The 24,511-nt window shown below is 37.1% G+C and overlaps 1 protein-coding gene across 10 annotated transcripts in view; it reads right to left on the bottom strand.

The window, feature by feature from the left end:
* Positions 1-24,511, bottom strand: part of UTRN (utrophin) — a 545,759-nt gene that overhangs the window by 97,510 nt on the left and 423,738 nt on the right. For all 10 annotated transcript variants that reach the window (XR_009690701.1, XM_061130409.1, XM_061130407.1 and 7 more), the window contains 4 exons: positions 21,729-21,997; positions 15,638-15,784; positions 12,483-12,561; positions 9,299-9,359 (listed from right to left, as the gene is read on the bottom strand). Coding sequence is in view for 9 of the 10 variants with exons in the window: in XM_061130409.1 (XP_060986392.1) it covers positions 9,299-9,359; positions 12,483-12,561; positions 15,638-15,784; positions 21,729-21,997 (556 nt within the window). In the remaining variant the exon portion in view is untranslated. The remainder of the gene's footprint in view (positions 1-9,298; positions 9,360-12,482; positions 12,562-15,637; positions 15,785-21,728; positions 21,998-24,511) is intronic.

The raw sequence follows: 24,511 nt of genomic DNA, 5'->3' as shown, positions 1-24,511 counted from the left end.
ACACTGTGAAGGCAGCAAGAGCCATTTCAAATTTTCTTAAATTGATGAGTTGGCATTGGACTATAGTAGAAAAGAAAAATAATTAGATCAGCTCTGGAACGTCTACCTTATAAGCAGCAAGTATCATTTAAAGATATGAGCTTCAACTTAAGATATGAACAGAGGGATTTATACTATACAGATTCTTACAGTTCAGATCTATATCCTATCTTTTTCTAGAAACAAATAAGTCTTGGAACCATGGCAGTTCACCTCAAAATATTAATAGAAAGAAATGCATTGAGGAACCATCCAAGGATGTTTTAACTAACCTATAAAATTAAAATACAAAATAAAAACAACTTGTCCCTCGTATTCTCTGTCAACTTTCTTACTCTAGCATTAGAATACATAAAACTGTATACTTAAATACTGAAAATATTTAATATTTCTACTGGAATATTACTTTCTTGTTGGTCAAATTAATATATTTTAGTATGTTCCAGGAAGCTCTAGTTGCGTGACAATCATGTAAAACATGTTTCTAACATTTTTCTTCTACTTACTTGTGCAACCATGCAAAGGGAAGTATATATTAAAATCCTTTTCATTCATCATTTACTTATTAATTTATATGGGAAATAAATTTTGTTTTCATAATAATTTTTCATCTGGAAACACTGGCCTACATAACTTTATCTCTAGTGATTGATGTTCCTTCTTTATGAGGTCTAAATAAACTGTTAGGTTTCACAACAGAGCAAGTAATGGAACAGTCTGGTTGAACAAGTTTTCTAAATATAAGAGAATTCATTCTATATACACAGGCAGAGTTTGAAATATTTGAAAATTCTAAGACATTTAACACTAAAAATTTAAAATACTTAAGAAAACACAATCTTTCACTAACGGCATTCAAAATATTTCAGGATGCTACAATCCTACAGGCCACATTAAAAATATGGGCCATCAATGTGTTATACTTATTTTGAAATGCTAGTTATGCACTCTAGCCAATAAAATGCCAGAGAAACCGGCCTTCACTTTACCTGCCTGCTCTGTAAGAACTTGTAGACTGGGCAAGGAAATGATTCTGCTAGATTCTCCCCAAATTATAAAAATATTGATCTAGTGAAATTCTGACTTAGACAATGTAATGCTCAGTCACATTTAATTGACATGAACATACAAAAATTCCTTTTCATTTAAAACATTTTTATTCTTATTTGCTGCAAAAGTCAAAGAAAGGGGATGTGCTCTCAGAACCTTCCGAGAGGAACACAGCCCTGCAAACCTTGATTCCAGCTCAGGGAGACATGGATGAAAATTTGTTACAGTAGCAATAGAAAACTAATACATGTACCATACAAAGTCTAGAAGTCCATACAAATACAGTCCATACAGTCCATGCTGTAACAAATTCTCATCCATGTCTCCCTGAGCTGGAATCAAGGTTTGCAGGGCTGTGTTCCCCTTGGAAGGTTCCGAGAGCATACTGCCTTTCACAGCTTCTAGAAGCTGCCTGAATCCCTGGATTATGCCCACTTCTACATCCTCATATGACCTAATCTATTCTCTTCCAGTGGTCAGGAAGTGGGCATCTGTATATGGCCAGATTCTGCCTACTTCAGTATGTCACATTTATATCAAGACCTGTAATATTCAAGTCAATATTCACCACATTAAAATTCTCTAATACTATAACTATCATTATTATTATGTGGAATAAAAACTAAAATGACATATTTGAATTAGATGATCACATTTTCTCTTTTTTTTAATTGGAGCAAAACTGCTTGACAATGTTGTGTTAGTATCTGTTATACAATAATGTGAATCAGCTATATATACACACCCATGTTCCCTCCCTCTTGGACCTCTCTCCCATCCTCTCGCCACCCCACCCATCTAGGTCATCACAGAGCACACATCTGAGCCTCCCAACCTAAACATCCAGACAGAAAAATGAATATAGAAAATATGGTAAAGAGGGCCGGTCCTAAGATGGCGGAGGAATAGGACGGGGAGACCACTTTCTCCCCAACAAATTCATCAAAAGATCATTTAAACGCTGAGCAAATACCACAAAACAACTTCTGAACCCTGGCGGGGGATACCAGGCACCCAGAAAGGAAGCCCATTGTCTTCAAAAGGAGGTAGGATAAAATATAAAAGATAAAAAGAGAGACAAAAGAGCTAGGAACGGAGACCATCCCAGGGAGGGAGTCATAAAAGAGGATAAGTTTCCAAACACCAGGAAACCCTCTCACTGGCGGGTTTGTGGGAAGTTTTGGAATCACAGAGGGCAGCATAACCGGGAGGAAAAAGTAAACAAATAAAACCCACAGATTATCCGCCTAACTGCAACTCCCAGCGGAGAAGTAGCCCAGATGCTCGCGTCCACCACCAGCAAGGGGGCATTGAACAGGGAGGTGTGAGCTGCATTGCTCAGGGTAAGGACTGGCCTGAATGCCCTGAGGACAATCTGAGGGAGCTAATGTGAGATAGCAACCCAAATTGTGGGATAGCCAGAGAGATAGAGACCAAAAAAAAAAAAGAGGAAAGAGAGAGAGAGAGAACTTTCCCGCAAAAAGCTCTAACCTAAGGCATTGCTGGCCTGCTCACAGAACAAAGGACTGAGTGAATACCAGAGGAGAGCTAGCCAGCAGCAAACCAGCCCATCCCCTGCTGGAGGCAGGGAGGCAGGCCGGCGACAGCCAGAGCTGGAAGGCGAGGGGCAACTCGGCCCTAGAGACGGCATCCTCTACCAAACTGCGAGCAGGCTCCCAGTTGCTGAGTCTTCCTGGGATCCTGGATGGTTGACATCCGCCAGGAGGATCACAGCCAGAGATCAGCTCCCCAGAGGAAAAACAGGACACACCTGAGATGGTTCTCCCACTGCGCACCCGGGAAACCGAGAGGCTGGGACGAGGGAGGTGATAAGATGCCCCACTCCATCTGGGAAGTGTGCGCTCACCAAGCACCTGGTCACCTGAGCTGCTCGGACCTGGGAAGGGCACAAAACGAAAGCCCAACCGAGTCTGTGCCTTTGTGGAGTACCCAAGAACCTGAACCTGAGCGGCTTAGACCTGGGAAGTGCACTCAATGCAGGGCCTGATTTAGACAGTTTCTGCAGAGCAACCTGGAGCCTGAGCAGTGTAGACTGGGAAAGCACACAAACCGTGAGCAGGGGCAAACCCAGTGTGGCCCAGACACCGCAAGCACTCCCCACACACACCAGTGATATTTGTTTGCAGTGCTTCTCCATCCTACAGCACAACTGAACAAGTGAGCCTAAATAAATGACCACCTTCGCCCCCTTGTGTCAGGGTGGAAGTTAGATACTGAAGAGACTTGCAAACAGAGGAAGCCAAAATAAACAAAGAAGAGAGAACCGCTTTGGAAGTGACAGGTACAACAGATTAAAACCCCTGTAGTTAGCATTGACTACATTGGAAGGGACCTATAGACCTTGAGAAGAAGTATAAGCTGGAACAAGGAACTATCTGAAACGGAACTGACCCCACACTGCCCTCAACAGCTCCAGAGAAATTCCTAGATAGACTTTACTATTATAATTTTTTAATTTTTTTTTAATTTTTAAGTTCTTTATTACTCCTTTAATTTTCATTTTTAACCTACTATTACCTTGCAAAAAAAAAAAGGCCCTATTTTTAAAGCAAATTTCATATTTTTTTAATAACTTTTGCAATTTTGTTTTGTTTTTTGAATATTATATTTTTGAGAGTCTAAACTCTACTCTAGATTTTTTAATCTTGGCTTTTTGGTATTTTTAATCAATTTTGTACCTTTAAGAATCCAATCTTAAGTACCCATTTTTACTTAGGAGTGTGATTACTGACTTGATTACTCTCTCCCCTTTTGACTCTCCTTTTTCTCCCCCAGGTCACCTCTATCTCCTCCCTCCCGCTTCTCTTCTCTACTTAACTCTGTGAATCTCTTTGGGTGTTCCAGGCTATGGAGACCACTTAGGGAACTGATCACTGGCTAGATCGGTTTCTCTCCTTTTGACTGCCCCTCCTATCCTCCTGGTCACCTCTACCTCATCCCTTCCTCTTCTCTTCTCTATGGAACTCCATAAACGTCTCTGAGTGTTCCAGACTGTGGAGAGCAAACAGGGAATTGATTACTGACTAGACTGCTCTCTCCCCTTTTGATTCTCCCTCTTTTCCTCCTGGTCACCTCTATCTCTCTCCTCCCTCTTCTCCTCTCCATGTAACTCTGTGAACCTAGATCGAGGGTGGGAGGAGAAGGGACAACAGAGGATGAGATGGCTGGATGGCATCACCCACTCAATGGACATGAGTTTGGGTAAACTTCGGGAGTTGGTGATGGACAGGGAGACCTGGCATGCTGTGGTTCACAGGGTTGCAAAGAGTCGGACATGACTGAGTGACTGAACTGAACGGGAAAAAAAACTATTAAAAATACAAACATATGGAGGCTAAACAACACACTTCTGAATAACCAACAAATCACAGAAGAAATCAAAAAAGAAATCAAAATATGCATAAAAACGAATGAAAATGAAAACACAACAACCAAAAACCTATGGGATAGAGTAAAAGCAGTGCTAAGGGGAAGGTTCATAGCAATACAAGCCTACTTCGAGAAATAGGAGAAAAATCAAAGAAATAACCTAACTCTACACCTAAAGCAACTAGAAAAAGAAGAAATGAAGAACCCAAGGGTTGGTAGAAGGAAAGAAATCATAAAAATTAGGGCAGAAATAAATGAAAAAGAAACAAAGGAGACCATAGCCAAAATCAACAAAGCTAAAAGCTGGTTCTTCGAGAAGATAAATAAAATAGACAAATCATTCACCAGACTCATCAAGAAAAAAGGGGAGAAGAGTCAAATCAACAAAATTAGAAGTGAAAATGGAGAAATCACAACAGACAACACAGAAATACAAAGGATCATAAGAGACTACCATCAGCAACTATATGCCAATAAAATGGACAACTTGGAAGAAATGGACAAATTCTTAGAAAAGTATAACTTTCCAAAACTGAACCAGGAAGAAATAGAAAATCTTAACAGACCCATCACAAGTACAGTAATCGAAACTGTAATCAGAAATCTTCCAACAAACAAAAGCCCAGGACCAGATGGCTTCACAGCTGAATTCTACCAAAAATTTAGAGAAGAGCTAATACATATCCTACTCAAACTCTTCCATAAAGTTGCAGAGGAAAGAAAACTTCCAAACTCATTCTATGAGGTCTCCATCACCCTAATACAAAACCAGACAAGGATGCCACAAAAAAGAAAACTACAGGCCAATATCACTGATGAACATAAATGCAAAAATCCTTAACAAAATTCTAGCAAACAGAATCCAACAACATATAAAAACATACATCATGACCAAGTGGGCTTTATCCCAAGGAAGCAAGGATTCTGCAATATTCACAAATCAATCAATGTGATACACCACACTAAAAAATTGAAAGATAAAAACCATATGATTATCTCAATAGATGCAGAAAAAGCCTTTGACAAAATTCAACACTCATTTATGATTAAAACTCTCCAGAAAGCAGGAATAGAAGGAACATACCTCAACATAATAAAAGCTATATATGACAAACCCACAGCAAGCATTACCCTCAATGGTGAAAAATTGAAAGCATTTCCCCTAAAGTCAGGAACAAGACAAGGGTGCCCACTCTCACCACTACTATTCAACATAGTTTTGGAAGTTTTGGCCACAGCAGTCAGAGCAGAAAAAGAAATAAAAGGAATCCAGATTGGAAAAGAAGAAGTAAAACTCTCACTGTTTGCAGATGACATGATCCTCTACACAGAAAACCCTAAAGACTCCACCAGAAAATTACTAGAGCTAATCAATGAATATAGTAAAGCTGCAGGATATAAAATTACCACACAGAAATCCCTTGCATTCCTATACACTAATAATAAGAAAACAGCAAGAAAAATTAAGGAAACAATTTCCTTCACCATTGCAACGAAAAGAATAAAGTACTTAGGAATAAATCTACCTAAAGAAATAAAAGACCTGTATATAGAAAACTATAAAACACTGATGAAAGAAATCAAAGATGACACAAATAGATGGAGAAATATACCATATTCATGGATCAGAAGAATCAATACAGTGAAAATGAGTATACTACGCAAAGCAATCTATAGATTCAATGCAATCCCTATCAAGCTATCAACGGTATTTTTCAGAGAATAGAACAAATAATTTCACAATTTCTATGGAAATACAAAAAACCTTGAATAGCCAAAGCAATCTTGAGAAAGAGGAATGGAACTGGAGGAATCAATCTGCCTGACTTCAGGCTCTACTACAAAGCTACAGTCATCAAGACAGTATCGTACTGGCCCAAAGACAGAAACATAGATCAATGGAACAAAATAGAAAGCCCAGAGATAAATCCATGCACCTATGGACACCTTATCTTTGACAAAGGAGGCAAGAATATACAATGGAGAAAAGACAATCTCTTTAACAAGTGGTGCTGGGAAAACTGGTCAACCACTGGTAAAAGAATGAAAATAGAACACTTTCTAACACCATACACAAAAATAAACTCAAAGTGGATTAAAGATCTAAATGTAAGACCAGAAACTATAAAACTCCTAGAGGGAAACATAGGCAAAACATTCTCTGACATAAATCACAGCAGGATCCTCTATGACCCACCTCCCAGTGTAATGGAAATAAAAGCAAAAATAAACATATGGGACCTAATTAAACTTAAAAGCATTTGCACAATGAAAGAAACTATAAGCAAGGTGAAAAGACAGCCTTCAGAATGGGAGAAAATAATAGCAAATGAAGCAACTGACAAAGAATTAATCTCAAAAATATACAAGCAACTCCTGTAGCTCAATTCCAGAAAAATAAGCAACCCAATAAAAAAAATGGACCAAAGAACTAAACAGACATTTCTCCAAAGAAGACATACAGATGGCTAACAAACACATGAAAAGATGCTCAACATCACTCATCATCAGAGAAATGCAAATCAAAACCACAGTAAGGTTTTTGGTCAGAATGGCTGCTATCAAAAAGTCTACAAACAATAAATGCTGGAGAGGGTGCAGAGAAAAGGGAACTCTCTTACACCGTTGGTGGGAATGCAAACTAGTACAGCCACTATGGAAAACAGTGTGGAGATTCCTTTAAATACTGGAAACAGAATTGCCATATGACCCAGCAGTCCCACTGCTGGGCATACACACTGAGGAAACCAGAATTGAAAGAGACACACGTACCCCAATGTTCATCACAGCACTGTTTACAATAGCCAGGACATGGAAGCAACCTAGATGTCCATCGGCAGACGAATGTATAAGAAAGCTGTGGTACATATACACAATGGAATATTACTGAGCTATTAAAAAGAACACATTTGAATCAGTTCTAATGAGGTGGACGAAACTGGAGCCTATTATACAGAGAGAATTAAGTCAGAAAGAAAAACACCAATACAATATATTAATGCATATACATGGAATTTAGAAAGATGGTAATGATGACCCCTATATGTGAGACAGAGAAAGAGACACAGATGTATGGAACAGACTTTTGGACTCTGTGGGAGAAGGCGAGGGTGGGATGATTTGAGAGAATAGCACTGAAACATGTATATTATCATATGTGAAAAAGACTGCCAGTACAGGTTCAATGCATGAGACAGGGTGCTCAGGGCTGGTAGACTGGGATGACCCTGAGGGATGGGATGGGGAGGGAGGTGGGAGGGGGATTCAGAATGGGGAACAAATGTACACCCATGGCTGATTCATGTGAATGTATGGCAAAAACCATCACAATATTGTAAAGTAATTAGCCTCCAATTAAATAAATTAAAAAAAAAAATATGGCACATATATACGGTGGAATACTACTCAGCCATAAAAGGAACAAAAGTGGGTCATTTGTAGAGACATGGATACACTTAGAATTTGTCACACAGAATGAAGTAAGTCAAAAAGAGAAAAACAGATACTGTATATTACCGCATACATATGGACTCTAGAAAAATGGTACAGATGAACTTATTTCCAGAGCATCTTCTCTTAATAAAGATGTCAGTTTGTTGAGCCTGTGACTTCTTTCCCTTCATGCCTGCTTACATTTGATACCAATCCACCACTTTGCTACCTTATACTAAATTTATCACAACTCAGTACATGGTAGATTATACACTGATAAAAGTATTAAGTTGTCTCAAGACAATGTAACATATATTGCTTATTATATTTGCTATGACTATGGTAAAATTATTTGTTTTTTTAAATATGAGGATATATTTCAGACCACAATAAAACCTTCATAGTTAAATGGCATTTTGTAAGCATTTTGATTTCACACACACAGTTTTTAGGAAGAGGGATACTGGAAAAATAGACTATTAGCCTTGGCACAAGTTTTGGAGATACCACATGACACTTTAGGAAAGATATAAAAGAAACTTGGCCGAGAGATCTTCACCTGACTTACCTATGGTCATAGGACTAATCTGAGACACAGTTAACTCCGGACAATAGTGAACTTTTTCTCTCAAAACGAAGCCACCATTCACCTTATATACAAAATACATTCAACTATGACTCTCATCACCTTTATCACACTGTAAACCAATAACTTACACTTCAAGGGATTTCAGAAGATGTATTTTACCATTCTGCCCAATGACAACACACAGACAGGCAAGGATCATATCCTATGCAGACCTTGTGTAACTCATACAAAATTTATAAACTATTACATAATATGGAAAAAACTATGTAAAAAAGGAGAAATTGTCAAGTTGATAAGAAAAGTGTGGGATAATAAACTTAAACTAATTGCAGATAATTTCTACAAGTTGAGAAAAAACTTGAAAATATTGAACTTTTTAATAATAAAACCCTGTTTCTTTTTGGTGGACTAAAATGAGAAGAGTACAGAGTACTTTTTAGATGAATTTTCTGGAAGACAAAAATGGCTTAGAAGCAATACAGTTGGAGAAACTGTATTTATTATGTCAAGAATATTTAGGAATTTTGTCCTTCTCCCTGAATATATTAATATCTGCTTTACAAAAATATCAGCTATATTGCCTATTGCCTAATATAATGAATTACAAATATCAGCCTTATTTTTAAACTAATTTTTTCAAATATTAAATATATATTCTTTTTGTCCATATAAACATATAAATTCCTTCCTATAATAGGTTTGAAATCCAGTTTTTAAAGTTACGTGGGAAAAGCCTCTTAAGTTACTAACACAATTTTATTGTCTTGGTATCATAAAGGAGAATTAAAATCAACTTACTTGATGTAATAGGGCACTTTATTATGTGAAATGGATCTTTGCCACGGCAGCTGGACTGAAGCTGGAGAAACAAACCGAGGTTATTGGAAACACTTCTAACTCTTATGTCTTACGCCTTAATGCAAAACAACTGAACATGTTTATAGCAAATTCAATGAGAACTGCTGGATTCCTATAATTATGAAATATGCTAGGCCAAACAAAGAGTGGCTTTAGAGATTCATTTAAAGCATGGAAATATGAAACAGTACAGTCTCAATTTCTAATGCCAACTCTAATCGAACCTGTTGATATAAATATTTTTAAAAATCACATTTTATTGTTTCTAACAATCAACATTTAAAACTTATTAGAAAATACATACGCTGTATAAATTTTGATTAAGCTTAAACCAAAGTTAATTTTACCTAGGCAAAATCTAGGTATATAATCTACAATCTAGGTATACCAAGATTGTAAATTAGATTTCTTAAGATTGAATTTTCCAGGTCACTAATAATACTCTTCACTTTGCTTCATAGGCACAGAATAACTAGTACAAATGTCATTTAAACAAAGTCAATTATATGGATTTTAAAAGAGGAAAATTAAACATAGCCCAAAGGTTTTAAAGAACTAAGGCAATTATCTAGATAGAATAATTCTGAATACTTATTTTCATCTGAAATGCACAGGAAATACAGTTCTCTGCTTTTGTACACTAGACAGCACTATGATTGAGATTTTATGTTTTGTTTTACTGAGGTACAAATTTTTTACAATTCCATTTACTATTTATAAAAATTTTATTCTACATTAAACTAATTATTTTAAGACTTATTTAAGTAGAATTGTACCTATGCATCTAGAACCTTTAAGGAATTTTGGTAAATAAACTAAAAAACAAGCAAATCCATCTAAAGTGTTGCAAATATACTAGATTCTCATATAACCAGTTGTCGCTAATGTTTTTTTTTTTCCTCCTGAATAGGGTGTCATAATCCTACTTACTAATATTTAGCCTTTTAAACTTTGCAAAGCATTTTCAATATGTCTGTTAATAAGGAAGCCAACAATGAGGAACTAAATATTAGACGTGAAATAACTCGCCCCAAAATAAATGGCTGAATCCAAACATGATTTCAGGATTTCGGACCACCAGTCAGCAATATTTCTATTCAACAACCCTTCCTCTCTTTCTAAAGTGTGAGCATTTCCTTCTTGAACTATGTCCATGAAAGAATAAAAGGAGGATGACAATGTGGAACTAGGTATATTAAATTTCTCATTAGAGCCAACCTCTTTTCAGCACTGGCACCAAGCTAATAGGTCAGTCTTTATTTTGTGCCTAACTAAACAGGCTCCTTTCATAACCATGGCTAAAGTTCAAGAAATTTAATAAAGCCAAAGATTTCAAGCAGCAGTGGTTAACAATTACTAAACTTATTAATTGGGGTTTTTTTTTTGTACAATTCTCCATTCATTTTAATGATTGTTTTGATTTGAATAACTTTGACCTCCTGGACTGTCCATGCCAGGCAATGAAGGGCAATGTGCTGGAGTTTCACAATTTTTACAATGTCTCACTTGCTAAAGAGCACGAGTTTGATTTTTATTATGAAAGAATGGTTACTAGGTGAAAGTGTTCAGTTTCGTCAATACTAATAAATACATACACTGTAGAACTATAGAGTCTCAAAGATTTGTTAAATTTCTCTTTACTTTGGTCTCAGCATATAGCTCTATGTTCCATAAAATTAAGTGCAAGCAATCTGGGGGTAATTCATAGCTAATGAATAATGAAGCAAACCTATTTACTCATGAACATGGAGAGCATCCAAACGTTGGAAATGCACTATGGCATCCAGGTAGACAGCATATTCCAGGAAGGACTCAACATTTCAAAGACAGGCTACCTAAGAGCTCAGGTGTGTGAAACAGGTGTGGGAGTGATGGGGTGAGAGGGACCGGGGAGAGACAGGGAGAGATCAAACAGAGACACAGAAACACACTCAGGAGAGCTGGCTTGAGCACTAGAGCGGCGTAGGACAGGAGGATCAGGAACGACTGATTAGGATTCTTGAAATTGTGAGAGTAAGAAAAGCCTGACCTTGAATTGAGGCAAAGCAAATTATCAAGGATGGCAAATATTAAAAGAAAACATAAATGCAATAAATTTAGTTGGAAGACACGATACTATTTCAGTTTTCTCTATGACTGTAGATACAAAGGTACCATAATTGGAAAAATTAGCTTCGCATTAAGTTTCAACCTTCACTTATTAAATTAAACTGTTTGCTTACATATGTTTTCCAGAGACAAGGAAAGGAAAGGAGTAACATTTAGAGAAAACCCTGGTGCCAAGAACTGTGCGAGGCGTTTTGTGTAACTTGGTATATTTTCTTATCTAAATCTCAAGGCAATCAGAGAAAATAAGTAATATTTTAGTAACTTTAAGATAAAAAAATGAACCTTCAGGACTTCACAGTCCTGGTAAAAGGGAAAATTAATATTTTAATCTCAATCTGGGTGACTCTGAATCTGATATTCTTTAATTTCCTTAGCAGTGAGTGATAAAGAGCTCAAATTACTTATTAAAGATCTCATGAACAGTCAGTTCATAAGATGAAAAACTTCAGTTGAAGACTATTGCATAAAACTCTACATATGTGCTTTGGCTAAATCTGCAATATTTAATTAGAAGAAAAGCTAAGTATGACTGCAGTGAGCCTAATAGACCAGAATCTTCTCAAAGATTTATGGGGAATTTTTTTTTTTTTTTTGCTTTTTAAGTCTCCAGGTGCATTGAAAATAAACATGCATTTTTTAAGTAGGAAAATTAATGTAAAATTTTTAAATATAAAAATGGTTTCTTTACTGTGAAAAAGTTCAAAATCTTTGCATATGGCATAGCAATAGGATACTATATTAGTTATTACAACAGATGGCTCAGTGAAAAACTCTAGCTAAAGATGAATTAATTTTTGCTTCACTTCAAAGACTTACCATGACCAGATGATGGAAATAGTAACCAATAAGCACTGGGTATTGATTGGTCACTGATGTTGAGATCTTCTTTATTTATATTCATCTAATAAAGCACACATATTTATAGCAAAGGATATAGTTCCTTGAGTGAAAGTGAAATAATATGCTGATTCATTCAATTAATGAATTAACTGGAAATCAGCTTATTGGTACTTACTAGAGAGAAAATGCTGAGAGGATGGTCCAAAATCTCTATGGGCTTCCTGAAGCTGTTTAAGGCGATCATCTACGGAAACCTGGACATATACATACAAGAAATAATTTTATTTCAAAACAATGACCTTAATAATAACCTTGATTTAAGTACTATAACAAATGGTACTATAACCCAAGATATGATTGCTGGTACAGACTCTTCTAAATTTGGAATCAAAGTATGGACATGAAAATAGACTCCTGACATCAAGTAACAGTAACTAGTGCCAGGTACTCTTCTAAGTAATTTATGTGAATTCTTTTAATTCTCACAAAACTCACACTGAATAAGTATTACTCCTTATAATCATTGTTTTACAGATAAAGATATGGAGACCTAAAAATGTGTTCAAGGAAATAAAGTTATTAGTATGTGGCAATGTTAGTATTCACACTCAATCCATCCGATATCAGAATCTATGTCTTGACATTATTCAACACTTTAGTCAAAAGCAGTAACACTCTAAAGCATCTAAAGTAAAGATGTGGCCATGGGGTCAGTGGCTACTCATCTGTCTTTTGTAAAGAAGGTGGTAAAAGGGCTGTAAAAAGAAGTTTAAAATATTCCAAGGGAAAAAAATAGATGATAATGATGATAAGACATATGACAGATATAGAGGGAGAGTGAAAGGACATATAAATATGCAAAGACTTATATTCCTCCAAGTTCATGTTTATCATCTTGACTTGGGAGTATTCAAGTAGACACCAGGTGAATAATACACTCTATATATCTGTTTACACACAGTCTTAGCTCTCTACATTTTGAAAATGCGGATTTGGTACCCTGAGAAATTAACTGCAAATCAATAACAATGGCACACAGCCTCCTGACATTTCCATTTCCTTTTCCTGGTCTTTTTCTAGTAGTGCTAGTCAGGTGTTTCACTTAGATTGCCAATCTTATTTTCAGCTGCCTTTAAATGGAACGTGTGTCTCTGGCTCACTGGATACCTCCATTTTTTTCCTGGTTAGCTATCAAAATTACATTAGCAGGTACTTGGTTTGTTGTGACCAAAAGCATTCAAATGCCACACATTTACATTCCAGAGAACACAAGGTGCTACTCTTGAAATTTAACACCACTGTCAGCCAGCATAAATCGAGCTCCTCATATTTAATCAGCAGCTAACAGCTGAGCAGCCCACTCCAGTATTCTGCCTAGAGAATTCCGTGGACAGAGAAACCTGGTGGGCTGCTGTCCATGGGGTCACACCGAGTCAGACACGACCAAAGCAACTTAGCATGCATGCATGCATTGGAGAAGGCAATGGCAACCCGCTCCAGTATTATTGCCTAGAGAATCCCAGGGATGGAAGGGCCTGATGGGCTGCTGTCCTGTGGGGTTGTACAGAGTCGGACACAACTGAAGCGACTTAGCAGCAGCAGCAGCAGCAACATCTGAGCTATAGTGGTTACCAAGCTCAGAGATCAGGATGAAAGAATAACTTTTTCATGCATAACATTTTCCTTGACTTCTGATCTTTGCAGATGGTAACAACAGAAGCAGAGTGACAAGGGAATCAAGATGGACACAGCAATACCAGTATGAAGATAATGAATTGGAGAAATGAAGCAGAGTCAAATGAAATAGAGTAAAAGTCAAATGCTTCTCTGTCCTACTCAGTAGAAAAGCATGTATGAGTTTAACAGATCCTGCTTTACTAATCCCAGATTAATATTCTTTACAAAGACAGAAAAGACTGTTTAATACTATATACTCATTTATAACCTCTTCCATCTCATGAAGAAAATATAAATCACTAGGTGTTTCAACAGCTGAATTAATTCAGGACCTATCATGGGGCTTTCCTGGTGGCTCAGACGATAAAGAATCTGCCTGCAATGCAGGAGACTCAGGTTCAATCCCTGGGTAGGGAAGATTTCCTGGAGAAAGGAATGGCTATCCACTCCAGTATTCTTGCCTGGAGAATTCCATGGACAGAGGAGCCTGGTGGATTACAGTCCATGAGGTCACAAAGAGACAGACATGACTGAGCAACTAAAAACACTTCACAGGCCACAGGACTTATTCAGGACCTACCATGCTATAAAATATTATACCTCTAAAATAAAATGGTTTTATGTGCTACCTCAAAATTGCATATTTATCTTGTCAAATATCACTTCAATTTAGATCCAAAACATATAGAGAGACTAGTAAGCATTATTATTTTTCAATCTTCCACTTAAACTGGGGCTTCCCTGGTGGCTCAGAGGGTAAAGCATCTGCCTGCAATGCCGGAGACCTGGGTTTGATCCCTGGGTTGGGAAGATCCCCTGGAGAAGGGAATGGCAACCCACTCCAGTACTCTTGCCTGGAAAATCCAATGGACGCAGAAGCCTGGTAGGCTACAGTCCTTGAGGTCCCAAAGAGTCAGACCTGACTGAGCGACTTCACTTTCACTTTTCACTTAAACTATCCTGCTACTTTTCAGGGGAAAAAATTGTTATTATGACTCCTAGAAACTGGATACTCAATGTGACAAAGCTCTACAAAGACTGAGCCAAAAATTACTGACTGGAACATGTGGTGACTTGCAGATACTTAGTAACACTCAACAATATTCTTCCTGGTTTGACTCTTTTAAAACTGAAATGCTCAACTACATTAAAACAACTACATTAGAGCAACTAAGATCTAAGAGCTAAAGGTAAATACCATTATACTAAAGTGTGCTAGCTGGAAAAAATGAGCAAGATACATGAAAAGTAAGCAACGGAAAAAGGACGGAGACTTTCTTAACTTTTCAAAAGAAAAAAAAAAACACGATTCAAGTAAGAAAAATGACTCCTTTATGAGCCATTATGGAAAGAATGTTTCTGTGACCTACCATAGGTTTCAATTACTGTGATTTATTTGACCTTTTGCAATTTTCTACAAAAATCCTATGAAGAGAATGCTATAAAATTACATTAAAATCTATATTCAAAAGTAAATGAGGCCTTTGGTTTCAAGATACAGAAAGACAAATAACTAATGTCATCATATGCTAGAAATCCATTATTAAATACAACCCATAAAGACAGAGAAAAGGATGGTGAGTGGAGGAACAATGAGGTAGGGCTTAAAGACCAAGGTGTAAGCCTGCATTACGAAGAGGAATCGGCTGACACCTGCAAAAGTTTCCATCGCATATTAAGGTCATCGAGCTGGCGAGACATCTTTAGAGACGGGTGTAAGTCAAGAGGAGACAGTTGACTGGATAAATCATTCATTGTTTTAACCTTTAAGTTGATTGGTGCAATTTCTTCTCTAAATGCCTAGGAGAAAAGATAAGAATAATGTCATCAGAAAAGAATAAAACAAAAGCTAGTATTCCATATTTTCTAAATAAATAAATAAATAAAACACCAAGATCAGCCGAGAAGTCATCTATGATACCTGCTCACTCAACAACTGACTTGACTGAGGTCTTGAGCAACCAGGACCACAGCCAGAGTCCCCCTTTATAAGCCAGAGAATATAAACAGATGCATGAAGAGAAAACTTGTTACACAAACTCATTTAAATGATTATGTACTTCCTTCAAATTTTTCATTTATACTATTTAGTCTGGAAAACATTATTATCCATTTTACTAATTTCTAGGCTGGATTTTATCTTTAACTTTCTTTCATGTTTTCCATTTTTTCATATGGATACTTTAATATTTTTTCTCTTGATGCAACAGCTCGATTTGAAATGTCTCTACTTAAAATTAAGTTAGAAAGTGGCCAGTACAAAAAGCTTTCCTAACCATAAAATCCATGCCTATTATATACTCAAGAGGTAAGTGTTCTCTCTTTCAAAGTCATTTATGACCTTTCTTTGTGCTTAGAGGTAGGGAAGGAAGAGCAGGGTCTATCAGAAAAGAGGCAAAGGAAGCTTAGAACTGACAAATGACAGTTTGGGGCAGAGTAAGAGGACTTACAGGTGGAGGTTGAAGGGATGTATGTCAAGAGGGAAAAATAAAACAAACAAAAAATATTTGGGTTCAGTGACTGTGATATGTCCTGTGAGAACGAACAACAAAATAATGAAAACACCAAATTTTTCCCTTCTCTCCACATAATTTCAACCCCCTCTATGTTTATGTTATCTTTTTTCCCATAAGGTTTTGCTTGGATTCCATCCATCCCTTGAAAGACTCACTGGAGTGCCCCACCTGTTGAGAAGACTTCCCAGACGCCTTTCCTATTCCAGTCCTGAAGGCCCTGCCCCTGTGTTCACCAGCTTTCTAGCCCTCATCTCTAACTCAGCCAGGGTTTCCAAGCGGCACATCTCTGGACACACAAATCAGATTTTACAGTGGAGGCATTTTTTATTGTTTTATGCCATTTGAACCACTGATTATAGATTTTACATACTATTTCTTATCAGAGCTCTTAGTTCCTGGTCATGTAAGCATTCATATTTTAATATCTCCCTCCATATAATGGAAGCTTCTTGAGAACAGACACTCTCCAGTACTCAGCACAAAGTTAGTAATCAAAGAGGGGCAGAGTTCATTTCTAATGATGAAGGTTCAAAAATGGTATCTGAGGCAAGATTAAGTCAGTAGAGAATCCGCCTGCAATGTGGAAGACCGGGTTAGAAAGATCCCCTGGTGAAGGGAATGGCTACCCACTCCAGTACTCTTGCCTGGAGAATCCCATGGACAGAGGAGTCTAGTGGGCTACACTCCACGGGGTCACAAAGAGTCAGACACAACTGAGCAACCAACACACAATCCAATATAGCACCAGGAACAGAAGTGGGATATTAAAAGACAACTGAGTATTTTTAATTCTTTGTTATGCTAAATATTAACTGTGTACCAAACATACAGGTATTAAGTGTTGTGAACATTCTATTAGAATAAGCTCTCAAGTATCATCATTTCTGCAATCTCCACCCCTTAAGAGAGTAGGCATACGTCTCTCAGTCCCATTTCTTCTGCTCTTTCATCACCCCAAGTTTAGCTAATGAATAATAGATGTCAAAGTGCTTTTGAATGCTATAAAGTTTTATTAAAACACTACAATATTAATTTGACTTCGTCCTCAAGCTTATAAAAAGGAAACCTTTAGCTGCTTCCCAGTTCCTCTTTTTATAACATGAAAAGGCTAAAAATAATCATTATGGTTGGTAAACATCAAAATAACATTACTAACATAATTTTGTTTTTAAAAAGAATCAGAGAATACATTTTAATATTTCAAAATTCTTGAACAAATCCAAAAGCCACATGAAGAAGTACAAGCGGGAGAGTCAGAAGAACAGATCTGGAGCCCAGAGACAGGATGAAAGATATAGACCTTGGAGGTAACTGTATAAATGACACCTGATACAGTGAGCACAGAAGTCAACGTACAGAAGGAAATATCACCAGAACCTTGAAGACACTAGCATTTCAAAGTCAGGCTTTGGGTGGCCATTTGATTTCAGCTGTAAATAAATGATTGAAGTGGTGGGGTTAAATAAATTACTCTGTAATCAGGCATAAAGTAAAAAAAAAAAAATAAAAATCAGAAGAACGGAAGTCCATGAAGATGTGAGAATTGCTGCTGCATGGAAGAATTCAGGTTGTGATAGTTTTTCTCCATGATTGCAGATGTTGATCATTCATGGGTGACAGAACGTATACAAATAAACAGATTCACAAATACAGGTCAATGACAAAAGAAGATGTATGATAACAGAGACATTACAGGTCTAAAGAATTCATATTTAATAAAGAAGCATGGAACATAGACAGGGGTGGGAAAAGAGAATTTTTCAGTCTGGACTTTGAAAAGGCCCAAGTTCCCTCAGATTCAGTTTGAGAATAATTACAGAACTCAAATCTTTCAAGCTTTCTTCAGTGATGACCTTATATCACACACTAATAATCAGCTTTTAAAATCAATAACTTTGTATTTTGAAGGCCTTAAAGATGAACAATAAACTGCTAGAAAATATTCTCAGATTTATATAATTTTAAATAATAACCAGTTTTATTTCAAACGATGGTGAAAGTTCTTTAAAATTATAACTTCAAGACAGATCTTTTTTGATCTTAGAGATGAAAAGAGTTTTATCCTTGCTACATAAAAATAATGCTTTTCTCTTACAAGCCACAGGTAAAAACATTAAAAGCCCTTAGACAAATAATGCATTTCAGGCTTAATTTTGTTTTTGTGGTCCAGTATTTTATGGTAACAAGGAATCTTTCCATTAAGAAAGTTTATCTTTTGGGTTTTAAGAGCTCCAAACTAAGGGGCTTTCTGAAATAAAGCAAATTGTAAAATGGTTTCAGATCTGCTATGTGTTCTGATAAAAAGAACCAATTTATCATGATTTGGCTGCATTTTCCCATGGGAGAATAAACTTCTATGTGGTTTTCTTTGGTATAAAAACAGAAACATCTGCGTGTGTTAAAGGTGCTGACCAGCAGCCTGAAGGCAGATGGGAAACTCAGCTCTTCTCCTGTCAGAGGTGTGTACTCCAACAGCTAAGAGCGATTAAGTATAATTTAGGAACTTGAAATTATTCGATCACCCTAAAATATTTGTTTCCAGTTGCTTTGGTATGTTTAATAATATTTAGCAATAATCAGAACTTATTTTCACCTGCCTATAACTTCAGGAGTATTCTTTGAGCACATATGAAACATACCAAACTTTGAATATATTTATTTGGTTTAAAGAGACCTAGGTTTTATTTTCTTTTCTTCCTAGTAAGACGTTAAAATATTTTAATCCTTGGTCTTAAATATTAACTGTATTTTTCCTAGCTTTCCCACATAAGCAGAAATGTAAACAGAAGGATTTGGATGCAGAGATGGGTAATTTCTTCAGTCAAATGGGATTAACAAGGCCCAAATTTTTAGGCCAGATATAAACTTCATTTTTCCCTCAACACTAATCATCCCATATTAAAAAAAAAACTGATGCTTTCAAATTCAAATAGGTAAATTCTTACTCAATCAAGAGGCAGTTTTGCAAACCAACAGAAAATAGTTTCTGTAATCTATTGGCTTAAAGATTTTTCAGTGTTTGAAAATCATCTTTTAAAACACAAGACGTGTGCACCTTCCAAAGAACTTATCCTATCCTAAAAAGTTGCATTTACAGTTTGCTATCTTAACTCAGATTTGTGGATACTACGGTTACATGAAGAACCTTACTTAATTCATAGGGTCACTGGAAACATGTATATTTACCATGAAAGATGGCAAGATGGCAGACCCCAATACTTTTTAATAATAAATAATTTGCTTAAAATATAATATGTAACCTTTAAAGATTCAAATTCAAATAGTCGATCAAAGCTGAGCTTAATGACAGTATTATCAATGAGGTCTCTACAATGAAAGAGAAGAGCAAGAAAGTAATCATGAAACCCCACCATTTACTAGCTGTGTGGGCATGAAGCAATCTCTATAGTTTTATCATATGTAAAGTAATAATACTTAGCTTGCTTGGTTGGTGTGGGAGTTAAAAAGGATACCAATGCAAACTGGCTAAAGAACAGTTCTTGGAACATACTAAGCATCAATAAATGCTATTATTATTCCTATGTCTATACACACATATATATTTACTTATGCAATTTGCATGAGTAGGATTCAGTTTATTTCCTAGACCTTTCTTCTCTTTCCTATTCAGCCACATGCAAAACAAAAAGGAAACTATTATCCAAAGTCTGTGCAAAGATGTATATCTTTTGCAATAAAAATCCCATTCACAATATGATATTGTCAGTCTGATTTTTCATCCATTTATTCTTTGTTTCATGACTACCTACTGTATAGTTTACTGCATGCTAAGCTGCTTTTGTGGTGTCTCTTTGCGGCCCTATGGACTGTAGCCCTCCAGGCTCCTCTGTCCATTGGATTTTCCAGACAATAATACTGGAGTGGATTGCCATTTCCTCCTCCAGGGGATCTTCCCAACCCAGGGATCGAACCCTTGAGCCTCCCACATTGACAGGCAGGTTCTTTACCACTAGCATCATCTCGGAAACCCTTATAGTTTACTATGCTACTATAAACCTCAATGGCTTCCCTGGTGGCTCAGATGTTAAAGAATCTGCCTGCAATCTGCCTCAGATGTAAAAGACTTGGGTTCAGTCCCTGGGTTGGGAAGACCGCCTGGAGAAGAGAATGGCAGCTCACTCCAGTATTTTTTCCTGGAGAATTTCATGGACAGAGGAGTCTGGTAGGCTACAGCCCATGCAGTCACAAAGAGTCAGACACGACTGAGAGATGAAGACTTTTACTTTTTCACAAATCCCAATACATTCTAAATCTGTTACTTGTGTCTTTTACTGCCTAAACTCCACTAATCTCTTTTCTGGATATGTTCTAGAATACAAGCGCCAAAGGGAATCTAGACCAGAAGTCTAACATCCTTAACTCTGGGAAATATGTGATCACAAGCAGAATTTATAGCTAAAATAATTCTTCATTATATACTCTGACAATAAGATATAGTTGATAAAGAATGCCCAGTAAAACACTATACTTTTGATTAAACCTCTAAATCCAACCACCCATTTAAAAAGCAACCTGCCAGACTACATCATGTGGATGCCATTCTGTAAGATCCAGGTTGTGAAAAACACTATAAAGGAAACAATTCAGTTTCTTCAACAAATACCTTGCAGAGAAAATAAAAGATAGAGGGGAAATCTGGAGATTCAAAGGGAAGTCTATACTGCTTAGGGATTCACAGCTGGGTGAAAATGTATAACACAAAATAAAAGTAAAGTATTAAAAAAAAAAAAAAAAGTAAAGTATTGTAAAAGTCACTTCAGTTGCTGTTTTGGTGGGGAGGGGAGTTCTAATGGGGAGGGGAGTTCTGATGGTGAGGGGCATATGGAAAACATCTGCTGTGTCTAGAAAAGTTCTCTAACCTGATTTTGGTGGATGTTGTAACAGTGCTGGCCCTGTAACAATCCTTTGTAACAATTTATGTAATGTATGTGGCTCTCCTTATTTGTGTTATATTCAACAATAAAGTGAAGTCGCTCAGTGGTGTCTGACTCTTCCCTGACCCCATGGATTGTAGCCCGCCAGGCTCCTCTGTCCACAGGGATTCTCCAAGCAAGAATTCTAGAGTGGGGTGCCATTTCCTTCTCCAGGGGATCTTCCTGACCCTGGGATCGAACCTGGGTCTCCCGCATTGCAGGCAGACTCTTTACTCTCTGAGCCACCAGGGAAAGGATTTCTTAAAACGCCTTATCAAAGGCAGGGATGCTGACCATGGTTTTCTCAATGTGGTCCTGAAGTGAGTCGATGAGCAAGTCTCCTACAGGCTTCCAGCCATTCCGCACGGCCTCCGCCTCCTTGAGGTCAGCATCCAAGTCATCCATCGCTCCCTGGAGGTCTCTGAGCTTTTCCAATGCCTTGTCCACTTGCTTTTGCCAATTGCTAGTAATAGTATTTAGACTTTCCCACTTCTCTTTGACTTCAGAGGACTGCTTGCGCATGGCTTTGGCAATCTTCTGGGCTTTCTCCTCAGGAGTCAATTCTGTAATTTAGAAAAAAAAAAAAAAGAATATTTGGATGACTGATCAACTCAACTTTCTTATAGTCAAGTGTAAATACCAACTTTCAAAGGATAGCACCTAAGCTACATTAGCCAGAATAAGAAAAACTGTCTCTATACTGCTTCTACTTATCCCTGCTCTTCTTCAAAATAGACAAGAGTCACTCAGAGTAATAAGCGGCCCTGTGGTTTTAGTGACTTTTGAATTTCAATATATTTTCAAATCTTGAAATGTAGCAACTCAAGAAATAAAGCAATTTTTCTTTAATACAAATTTAGTTAAGTAAAATCCAAAGACAGCTTTTTGTTAGTTTTTCATTGTCCTCTATAGAAATGGGAAAGATAACTGGGAGAGAAACAGCTTTAAGTCATGAGGGAAACTTTGAGAAAATACAACTAGTTTATCATGTTACCAAAAAAAAAACACAACTGACATATCAAATAACATATAACAAATACAAATAACATATCATAGATACTTCATCATCACTGAATCTGTTTGGCAGTTAGTTCATCTTTAATACAAGGCATTCTCTGTAGCCTAGAAGTATAACACAGCCACACATACTTCAATAAAAACACAGCAAGACTTCAAGGACCACCCTAAATATTTACTAGGCCAACAGAACTTGGGCTTCCCCAAGTGGTAAAGAACTAGTGGTAAAGAACCCGCCTGCCACTGCAGGAGACAAAAGAGAAGCAGATTTGACCCCTGGGTTGGAAAGATCCCCTAGAGGAGGACACGTCAACCCACTCCAGGATTCTTGCCTGGAGAATCCCTTGGACAGAGGAGCCTGGTGGGCTACAGTCCCTGGGGCTGCAGAGTCAGACTAAAGCGACAGCATTATCATCAGTGGGACTTGCAAATTTCTGAAATAGAGTACACTTCAGACAGGAAAGGGCAGGCATAATGCAAGATGCTGCCATAGGATGGGGCAGTAAGACAGGGTAAAAGTCCAGAAGACAAGCAAAGGAAATAGTAATCAAAGTCAGGTTGAAAGCCAAGAGTCAGAAACAGCGATGAGAAGCTGGCAAGACAAGAACAGGGGAACTTGATGGTCGTAAAACAGACACTCTTGAAGCAGGCAGAGATCTCCATCTAAACACTCCTGAGCCTCACTACCCTTAACACCCCAGGATGCCTCCTTTCCTTCCTAGCAGCTGGTTTGATGGTTCTCATGCTTGTCCCCTGGAAACAGAGAGGCAAGTCAGAAACATACAATCAAGGTAAATAAACTATATATTACTTTAGGATAGAAGTGCATATTCTCCTTTGTGACAGCAGTCCATCTTTCGGTATGAATCACATTAGCAACATCCACTTCACCTCAAAACATTCCACACCACTCACAAAATGCACTGAAGTTCATCAAAACTTCTGATAAGATGCACTGAAGCAAGCCCTTCTAAACTGTAACTTTTCTATGCCACACACATCTGTCTGCCTGTCTTTATAAATATTATTTAAAAGCTGAGACAAAACGGACAAAACATTTATTTTTATCTAAGTTTCCAGAAGAGCCAATTCACTGGGAAAGACCCTGATGCTGGGAAAGACTGAGGGCAAGAGGAGAAGGCAGCGACAGAGGATGAGATGGTTGGATGGCACCACTGACTCAATGGACATGAGTTTGAGTAAACTCAGGGAGATCTTGAAAGAGAGGGAAGCCTGGTGTGCTGCAGATCGTGGGGTCACAGTGGGTCAGACACAACCTGGGTAGTGAACAGCAACAACCAGTTTCCAGAAATTTCTAGACCTCAATATTTAGATGCAAACAGCTATAATAAATCTCCAGGAATGACATGGATGATGAGGAGCTTAGAAACCCAAGAACTTCCAGTGTGCTGCTGAAGGCTCTGAGGCTACGCAGAAACTGACCAATCCCTTAGCAGATGAACTGATTATAAGAAGAGACAATGTTATGATAGACAGACTGAGTATACTAGTAAAAGATAAATAAGGAAAATAAGTGAATTAGAGCTCAGCTTTAAGGACTGCTTAGAATTAGATACACAATCCAGTACAAAGGTGAGGGGAGGGAGTTAAGAATCCTGGAGAAAAAAATTTTCAAACTTGTTACAGGTCAGGGTATCAAGGTTCTTGATTAAAAAAAAAAAACTGTGAGGATAGGTACATCATTAAAAAGGCAACTTTATTTAAATCCTTAAACCTTCAAGGTTTTTCATAAATCAAAAAATATTATATCAATACTATTCATATTTTATATAAATGTAATATGCTATGTATAAGAGAAAAATATCATTCTTAGCCTGATGAGAAAGGGAGTTAATAATTTTTATGATGGCAACAGCTGTACTTGTTAATAAATCACTTGAGTTTTTTTAAAGATATATTTTAAACACTCTTGTTTTATTGACTTTTGTAAAAAACACAATACAGTGCCAATTTCAGAAGAGACAACTTAATTACGATTATTTTCTCTAGATAAAGTAAAAACTGTTTCTAAGTCAGCCACTGAATAACCTGGTAGGGAG

This window comes from Dama dama, chromosome 26 (genome assembly GCF_033118175.1).
Source record: "Dama dama isolate Ldn47 chromosome 26, ASM3311817v1, whole genome shotgun sequence".
Lineage (NCBI taxonomy): Eukaryota > Metazoa > Chordata > Mammalia > Artiodactyla > Cervidae > Dama > Dama dama.
Note: the sequence above shows the minus strand (reverse complement) of the source record. Positions and strands in the feature narration are given on the sequence as shown.